This window comes from Etheostoma cragini, chromosome 20, assembly GCF_013103735.1.
Source record: "Etheostoma cragini isolate CJK2018 chromosome 20, CSU_Ecrag_1.0, whole genome shotgun sequence".
Taxonomy (NCBI): domain Eukaryota; kingdom Metazoa; phylum Chordata; class Actinopteri; order Perciformes; family Percidae; genus Etheostoma; species Etheostoma cragini.
The window spans coordinates 3937991-3947685 of NC_048426.1; the positions used below are offsets into that span (position 1 = coordinate 3937991).

A 9695-nucleotide genomic window follows, 5' to 3' on the forward strand; every position below is an offset into this window, starting at 1 on the left:
TGTGTATTGGAGGCTATTTTTCTCAATACGCTCATTTAATTTTCTTAGTCTAGCCGGATTTTTGAAATTTTTATTTTTACCAGTTTGAGTTTGGCATATCTAACTCAGCAAACATTACAGACTGCTTAGAGGGGTACCTACAGCTTTTTAAAATCATTCACTCAGTTCACTCACTTACATACATCAACCTTCATGCCAACTCTATGTGTAAACCACACACACACACACGCAGTCACACTTGTAATAATTCAGCAGTTTGTAGTGGAAGATTCACTCTGTGCTCCGTGAGAGATTAAGCACCTCTTAAGCATGGACCCAGTGTGGGCCAATCCAGTGTGACTGTAAAAATGCACTTGTCAAAAGTGTGATAAGTACATTACATTTATGTGACAACATGATAAGCCAAGGCCTTACCAGCTACTAGAAGTATTACGCAGCATATAAAGCATACACACTAATCTCACTGCTTTTTAGCCCAGAAAAGGTTACATACTGCAAATAGGCTGTTATTTAAAGAGCAATTTTATTAATGAAAATTTGATTCATGAATGAAGTACATTTTACTTTGACCTAATTATAGGAAGTTTTATTTTTCACTGGAAAAATGCTTGTCATTTTAGATGTTCATCTTTGCCTGAAGTTCTAAACTTGTAGTATAAATGAGTTGGTTATCAGCTGAATTCATCAATGCATTTCTTTCTCTGTGTGTTGCAGGGGGCAGGGATGAGCCTTCCAGCTATATATGTACCACATGTAAGCAGCCCTTCCCCAGTGCCTGGTTCCTGCTGCAGCATGTCCAGAACACCCACAACATTCGCATATACCTGGAGTCCAACCCCTCCAGCACAGCCCTCACCCCACGCATCACTATGCCTCCACCCATGGGCAACGACTCCATTCCGCAGTCCCCCCTCACCAACTTTCTCGGGGACAACAACCCCTTCCATCTCCTGAGGATGACGGGCCCCCTGCTCCGGGAGCCTCCCCCAGGCTTCATGGAGAACCGCCTCCCCAACACGCCTCCATTCATCAGTCCGCCTCCCCGGCACCACCTGGACTCCCATCGGCTGGAACGCCTTAGTGCAGAAGAAATGGGCCTCATCTCACAGCACCCCAGTGCCTTTGAGAGGGTGATGCGGCTAACGCCCATGGCCATGGAGTCCCAGTCCATGGACTTTTCCAGGCGGTTACGCGAGTTGGCGGGGAACAACAACAGCACCACACCACCGTTGTCACCTAACAGGGCCAACCCTATGCACCGATTACTAAACCCCAACCCCTTCCAGCCTGGGCCAAAATCACCCTTTATGAGCACCCCTCCCTTACCACCGATGCCCCCAAACAGCACCACGCCTCCCCAGACACAGAACAAGGTCAAGTCCTGTGAGTTCTGCGGTAAGACCTTCAAGTTCCAGAGCAACTTGGTGGTGCATCGTCGCAGCCATACTGGAGAAAAACCTTACAAGTGCCAGCTGTGTGACCACGCCTGCTCTCAGGCAAGCAAGCTAAAGCGACACATGAAGACCCACATGCACAAGGCTGGATCCCTGACAGGGCGCTCAGATGATGGTTTGTCCACCACAAGCTCCCCAGAGCCAGGCACCAGTGATGTCACAGGTGAGGGCATGAAGAATAGAGATGGGGACTTCCATGGGGAAGGCAATGAGGAGGAAGAAGAGGAGGAGGAAGAAGAGGAACTCGAGAATGAGAGTCGACCAGAATCCAACTTCAGCATGGAGTCTGAGTTCTACCGGAACAGAGAGAATGGCTCTAAACTGCCCTCAGAGGAGAAGTCCTCACTCGCCATTGAGAAGATGGTTGAAGGGGGAGGGCTCAACTCTATACAGCAGTACAATAATTTGATAGTTGACAATCGTAAAAGGATGCCCTTCTCCAAGAGGGGCTCCGATGGCCAGCGGGATACTGGGGATGAAGACTCAGTGGCTGGGGAGATGGACCACCACCAGCAGGATGAGAGGACAACCATTAACGGCCGGAACTGTGGCTCCGGTGACTCTTTCTCAGGCCTGTTTCCCCGTAAGCCAACCCCTATCACCAGTCCTAGCCTGTCCAACTCCTCTAACAAGAGGATCAAGATTGAGAAAGACTTGGACATACCCCCAGCAGCCCACATCCCCTCTGAGAACGTCTACTCACAGTGGTTAGTGGGCTATGCTGCCTCACGGCACTTCATCAAAGACCCTTTCCTAGGCTTCACTGACTCCAGACAATCGCCCTTTGCCACCTCCTCTGAGCACTCATCCGAGAACGGCAGCCTGCGGTTCTCGACGCCTCCAGGCGACCTGCTGGATGGAGGCCTGTCGGGCCGCAGTGGCACCGCCAGTGGCGGCAGCACACCTCATCTGGGTGGAGGTCCAGGCCGACCTAGCTCCAAGGATAGCAGGAGGTGCGACACCTGTGAATACTGCGGCAAGGTGTTCAAGAACTGTAGCAACCTGACGGTGCACCGGCGCAGTCACACTGGCGAGAGGCCCTACAAGTGTGAGCTGTGTAACTATGCCTGCGCCCAGAGCTCCAAGCTCACTCGCCACATGAAGACACATGGCCAGCATGGTAAGGAGGTCTATCGCTGTGACATTTGCCAAATGCCCTTCAGCGTGTACAGCACTCTGGAAAAACATATGAAAAAGTGGCACGGAGAACATTTGATGACCAATGAGGTCAAAATTGAACAAGCAGAGAGAACCTAAACCACGTTCCCTGTTTCCATACTCTGCGCCATAGTTTGACTTAAAAAAATAAACAAAATGGGGTAGCTGGATACTCTTTTTCTGAAATGTTAGTTTTGGGTTAAGTTTGTGTTTTTAAGAAACTGCCAACTGAGAAAAAAAAGTGAAAACAGAGATCTTAACACCAATTGAAGCTGTCTAAACTGCCTCATTTGGGGTTCTTTTTAAAACAATCAATCAGTTGAGTTATAACATATGTGGAGCCTTTAACTGTGCAATAATTTCTGTATTTATTGGATTTTGTATTTTGGCATGTGCAGGTACATTATTAGTTAGACATTTAAAAGAAAATTGTTTTACTTTGATTTTGCGTTACTCTGTTTTTTAAAAACCGAAATGATATCCTGAGAGTTTTTTAGAAGACAAGTCCATTTTAAGTAATCAATTTTGACCGCTGCTTGTAGGAAATTGTATATTAAGCTAAACGTGTAATTTCTCGGAGAGAAGCTGAATTCAATCTTCAATTTGAAAGTGGCGTTAACTGAGAATGCTAGAATTAGTCTATTTTGTGTGATGACGATACGCGGACAACAATCCTTTGGCATTGTAGCATGAACTGAGTCGAAAACATGTCGATATAATTGGATATGTAGCACTGAGCGTCATATTTGACAGTAAATCTAAAATCAAAGAGGATCCCAAGGTTCATAAACCCTGTCTCCTTTTGAGAATATCATTCCCAACCACAAGAAACGAAAAGATAAGGCAGCTGCTGACTGGTGTGTAGTACCAAACCCTAATGCTACGATAACCATTCCTCATTTCTTCTGCTTTACACACACCCACCCCCTCCATCTTACCTACACTGATACATCCATGTTTTCTATTTTGCATGACGCCATATGAACTAGACTATATTATTTATTTGGAGAAAACTGAGCATGAAGCCATGCAATACGAGTATGCATACAGATAGATAGAAGAATGAGACAAGAGAAACAGGGACATCTCAGGGTGAGCTATGATACTTTTACCCGTTACTTCCTATTCTTCCAGAAGCATTTCCATTTCATCATATGATGAAATAATTTGGGCCGGTTGTGTCCCCTACAACATGCCTTGTTGCCCTCTGTCCTCCCTATACCGGGCTAATGTCCAAGCTTTATCCTCTAAGCAGTTGTGGCGCTTACCCACTGCTAGTACCAGCTTGGCTCGGCTTGGCTCGGCTCGGCTCGATTCGACCGCGGTGCCCCGTCCTCCATTTTACGTTGCAGATTTCGTACCGCCTCATGTGTGAGGCAAGTGTAGCTGGTTGCCACTACTTTAACTACATCTCTGCAGAAATTTAGATTCTCTGATTTTATTTTCGACATTTATAAAAATCAACATCTCTATGCATTTTGTTGTACTAAAATATCTAAAAAATTGTTTCAAATATTGGGCTTGTATTAGTGATTCTAGAATTGTAAAATCTGAATAATGAAGTCACCTCTCCAGGAATAAGAATCCTTCAAGTTTCACAGTTAGTTGTGGGACAGTTTTGTGTAGAAGAGGAAACATTCATAAATATATTTATCAGTGTGTGCTGAAGTAGTAAGACCAATAGTACGAGCATCAATACCCTCCATGCCCCTTGTTCTTTTAACCATCATAACCCCAGTTTCATTAAGCCCATCCACCTTCATAGTGGCACTTTCTTTTTTTAAATCAGATCTGATGTGAATGCTGTCAATATATAATTTCGGAGCTCTTAACAACAGACCCGCACTTTATATTTTTTTCCGTCCGACACACACACAGAACTGGACAGAAAAGGTACTAAAGGGTCTAGAGCTTGGGATCTCGTGACGCTGAAGTGCCCAGGGTTGTTAGGCTAGGCTTTCCCAATGCTGGCACTCTAAAATTTAAAGAAAGAAATAATAATAAAAAACTTTTTATTTGGGACAGTTTTTGTACTGCGATTCAATTTGACATGAGTGTGCCTTGAATAGCGATCTTCCTATTTATTGTCAAAGACAAATGCAACAATTTTTGTTAAGCATCAAATTGAACAGGAAAAAATAATGTCAAATGTTGTTAAGTTGAACTTTCAACAGAAATGTTTAAATCAATACAAATGAAACAATGCTGTGTTTAGGCTTAGGAGTACCCAGCACAATATCTGTGTGTCTGTGTGTGTATATATGTATGCATATGTACATATAAAGGCACAAACCTATATAAAGATATATATCAAATTCCTCACTCATAAGGACCAGAGTCTGTCCCACAACAGAAATGTCCGGGAGTGGACAAAAGCCACACAAAAAGTCAAAGAAGAGACTCAACAAAAATCAGGAAATGCAGAAACTAAAAGGAGAATTTAGTGCACTCTGTCTTAAAATAAGTTTACAGTATTGAAACAAGTACAAGGGTAAAATAATATTTGTGTGTATGTGTGTTTTAAACAAACAAGTATTTTTTTTTTCCAGGTTTGCTTATAAAGTTTCTCTCAATGCCGTAGTGGCGATGTGTATATATTTTTTTTCTTATTTTTTTTGGTGACGGGTTTTTAGTATATATATATAAATATATATGAATATATATTACTTTTTTTGTTTACTGTAATAGTATACAAGTATTTGTAATATTGGAGAATGCCTGGGCATTTTACAAAAAATAGAAAAAGGTTGTTTTTAAATTTTTATTTTGCAGTCCAATTTAAATTGTGGGTCTCTTAAACTGTTTTTGTCACTGTAACTGTAAGTCTTAAGTTTTAGTAACTTTTATTCTGCCTTGGGTGTAATAAATAAAAAAATAAACAAATTAAAAAATGACTGAGCTGTAACAAACTTGGATTTGGTGGTGGGATGGCTGTTAAGGACAGGGGTGGGAGGATGGGCTTTGTCCCTTAAAAGTGGCAGAACATTGGTTCAGCCTTTCAGGACAAACACTGAGAATCCTGACTTGTATCTATTTTTCTTCTTCTGGAATGGATTATTCTTCATGGATGGTTTGAAATACACGTGTAGGCACTCGCTGTCTTTCCTAAGGAGCTTGTCTTTTTTTTTTTTTTTTTTACTTATAGGCATACAGTATGTGCATCCTTTTGTGAACAGAGTACTCTGAGTACCTCAAGACATCTTGTATCTGGTGCAGGGGGAGAGGGACTTCATGGCAATCACAAGATACAACTCACTGGCTGCCACAAGCTGTTATTCCTCTCATTGGGCAGGATAAATAACCTGATGAATTTGTACTGTTGTAACGAAACATATTGTACAGGAAAGGGTCTAAAGGACTTGTGTTTAGTGACAGAAACACCAGTCGATGTTTTGTTTACCGCTTAATTGGTTGTAAATAGTTTTCTATGACTACGCTGTTTTCATTTTGTTTGACCATTGTTTACTTTTTGTTTGGTTGTAATTTCTAACCGGCACTGGCGGTGACTCCCTGTGTGTGTGTGTGTTTGAGTGTGTGTGTGTGTGTGTGTGTGTGTGTGTGTGTGTGTGTGTGTGGGTGGGTGGTGGTGGGGGGGATTAGGACAGGTTATTCTGTCTGACCTTTGTGACCTCCATGTCAGTTTTCAGGCACATGCCCTGTTGATATTTCTCGGCATGACAATAGAGCACAAATACAAGCTGTTACAATTCTTCAACCTCTGCTTGTTTGTCTCATTTTCTTTTAGCTGGCCAGCAGAAAGGGGACCATGGAAACACTGATGGACATACACCTGAAATATTCACAAACTCTTAAATTCTGCTTGAGGTATTAGGCATAATTTAGTCTTGAAAAAGTCCAGAAAGCATCTTAGCGCCAAACTCATTTTCTGCCGCTTATATGAACACCTGCTAATCAAAGAAGTGCCAAGATGATGAAGAAGAAAACAACCTGGCTGTGTATTTCATTCCTTTAATGCTTTTTTAAAAACTCATAGAAAATAGTTGGTGCTTAGACAAAACCCTGAGAGCTACTGAATTTCCCATCAGCATCATCTCTGTTGAAGAAGTATACGCTAATCCAGAAAGGTTGCATTTCTGTTGACAGCAGACCTGTATTGTCAGCCACTTCCCAAAATGATAGAAATAAAAAGCAAAGTTGGGGTGAAGTTAAGAAAATGTCATTTTTGAGATGTAATAACAACAGAGAGGTGGAGGGGTATGGGACTGGGGGCGGGGTTTTTGGAGTAGAGATGTAATGCTGTTTGTGATGTCACTTTATTTAAATTCATGAAATGACTCCTATAGGCTGCGGCTTGTGTTCTCTATGATGTCACTGAGATGCGGCAGGTTACAGTAAACATGACATTGAGACTCCCGCTGTCTACTTCTCCTTTTTATTTTTTATTTTTTTTAATGATGGTGCGTTAGCAGCACATGGAAAGGAAATGAACTGAAATAAACACTTAAGTCCACAAAAAGAGTCCATTGAATACTTTAGATAGGATGACCAGTCTAAGCCATTCAACACATCACCATTGACTGTCATCCTGTTTTAGATTACATTGCATTTTCTGCATCTATAATTAACCCTCCTGTTTATAAAAAAAAAAAAAGAATTCACATGTCACAATTCACCTTTATGCTGCTAACAGACATCAACTGTTGTGTAGCCATGAACAGGATATATAGTTTTCACTATACCAATTATATAAGTTTTCTTATATAAGTGACACTTTCATGACACAGTCATAACACATGGACACATGAACCATAACCATAACATAACCACAACCCTAACCCTAACCCTAATTATAACCATTTGTCATGACAAAACCAAATGACACTTACTGAAAGAAGCGTTATGTCATAAAAATTTAGGACTTGTTTATGAGGTTTATGACAGGTTCACAACAGTGTCATGTCACTCTCATGCTGACATCTTCAAGTGAAGTGTAACTGATTATTGTTGTCCTGTTACTGACAACTGTTACTGTATTAATGGGATATTTTTAACCATTTACTAACTAAACTAAACTAAACTTACATGCGGAACCCTCAGTAAGTTTTAATTCACTATGAGCCTATAAACCTTTACTGAAGTTTTTTTTAAACTTATTGTTTATCTGATGGTTTTGACCAGTGTCAACCAAGTTCAGTAAACTTTAAGACACCACACTTACTCCTATCCTATATGATATTAACATAATAATGGGAGAATATTCTATTTTATTATGAACATAAAGTACACTAATTCCTTAAAAGTTCTGTCAAAACATCACAGTTTATTCTTCAGTCCTGTAACCTTCAACTTAACATCATTTACTGCTATCTTGTTAATGGCTACACTTTATTTTACTAAAGTTAAAATACATTCACTGTAAGTATATTTCAATTTCTTCTGGGTGTCAATAATCGTATCTGATTCCTTCAGTGAAAACATTTCTAACCCTCTATATTTTCCAATGACCACAATAAATAAAATATCATTAAATGTGATTCAAAAGTCTTTAGTTAGCTAAAGAAATGCTTTCAATGAGTTTTATACGTGTACACTATATTCTTTTTTTGCACAATTGAACATGCATTTATTCACACATAGGTGCAATTTACCCGCCCAATAATCAAACTGTCCACTGCAACCCCACCCAAAATACCTTAATAAAAGTAATTTCCTTTTGAATAAATGAAGACATTTGCACTAAATCTTGATGCAGAAAAGGCAAAAATAGTTGCAGGATAACTCAGCAGAATGCAGGAAATTAAGTGTTTGATGTGTTCAAATTTTCAATTTTGCTCAAAAGTGGAGACCCCGCTCATGTTGAACCCAAAGTTACTTACACTGCCAAAACTGTGCACTTACTCACTTTTCCTCACATTTACATACTACTGTCACAACTTACATTATATTTATGTTCAAAACTTAACACACCATTACTGCAATGTCTACATCTACAAAGATGTGAAATCCTTGACGAACTCTATGAAAGAGTTTAGGTGAGGCATCCAGAAGCTTTTTGTTTTTTTTAATTTCATTAAAAGAAATGTGACGTATCAGCTTTTTCTTCTAGTCACAGAGTGGTTTACAGCTCATCACAGTGTCATTGGGACTAGGGACCAGCCAGCAAAGTCCTGCCTGAGGATCTTAGCCTGCTCTCTGGCTCATAAGGGAGCAGCAGTTCAACAATAAACTGGGAGGTAAACCCCAAAGTGCTTTACAAGTAATCTGTGGAATCTTAAACTAATTTTTAAAATGTAATGGTAACCAGTTCATTTTGACAGGTGTGTTCATTGAATGCATTTTTGTGTCAAAGCAGTAAAACGACACATGGCGTTCTCATTCCCAACTCCACAACAATAGCAGCTTGGTTGGTGGTCCTCATGGTCTGTACAAGGCACCTTTTACATTTCACTGGAAATGTATGGTAAATGATTTAATGTGTCACATAAATTGATCGACTGAGGAGCGTCTGTAAGGAGGAGCCAAACGGCTGACTACTCAGTTAAGCTACTTGGTTTTTCATTTTTTATTCCAATAAAATAGTTTTGATTCTTAACAAGTTGCAATTCACTATGCATCTACATTTCCATCTACGTCCACTTAACAATCCCAGCATGATAAGAGAAATGAGCCCGTCTGTCTGTATCAGCTGAGTGTCAGTGTCCTGGCCATTAGAGAGCAGAGAATCGTTTTCAGTGTATGATAAATGTTAGCAAAGTAATTGATGACATAACCCATTAAGAATTGCATTGAATCCACAGACAGGGAACGTCCCCAATAGACAACTTCAGAAAACACGGGGAAAACAGCATTGGAAGTAACGTGACGATTATAAAAGTCCTCTGAAAGACTCCATATATGTAACACAGGCGTATGGGATTTATAATTACACAAATTAATTAATCAGCCTTTATGTGATTTACGGCATTGACAAATTCTGCTAATTTATGTTAGATTTGAAAATTACACTTCATGTAATGGAACTTCCCGCAGTAATATAAGCCTACAATATGAGTGCATCTATGTTTCTAGTAAAACAACACATCATCATCATCATCATCATCATCATTGTGGTATGTCTTAATA

General features: G+C 40.3%; 1 protein-coding gene across 2 annotated transcripts in view; it reads left to right on the forward strand.

Moving 5' to 3' along the window:
• bcl11ba (BAF chromatin remodeling complex subunit BCL11B a) overlaps window positions 1-6985 on the forward strand; it is a 44179-nt gene extending 37194 nt beyond the window's left edge. The window contains exons 3-4 of one of the 2 annotated variants that reach the window (XM_034858375.1): window positions 715-2574; window positions 6358-6985. In XM_034858375.1, the coding sequence (XP_034714266.1) occupies window positions 715-2574; window positions 6358-6425 (1928 nt within the window). In that variant the 3' untranslated portion in view covers window positions 6426-6985. Of the gene's footprint in view, window positions 1-714 lie in introns of both variants that reach the window. The other variant, XM_034858374.1, reaches the window with a different exon arrangement.
• The last annotated feature ends 2710 nt before the right edge of the window (window positions 6986-9695 follow it).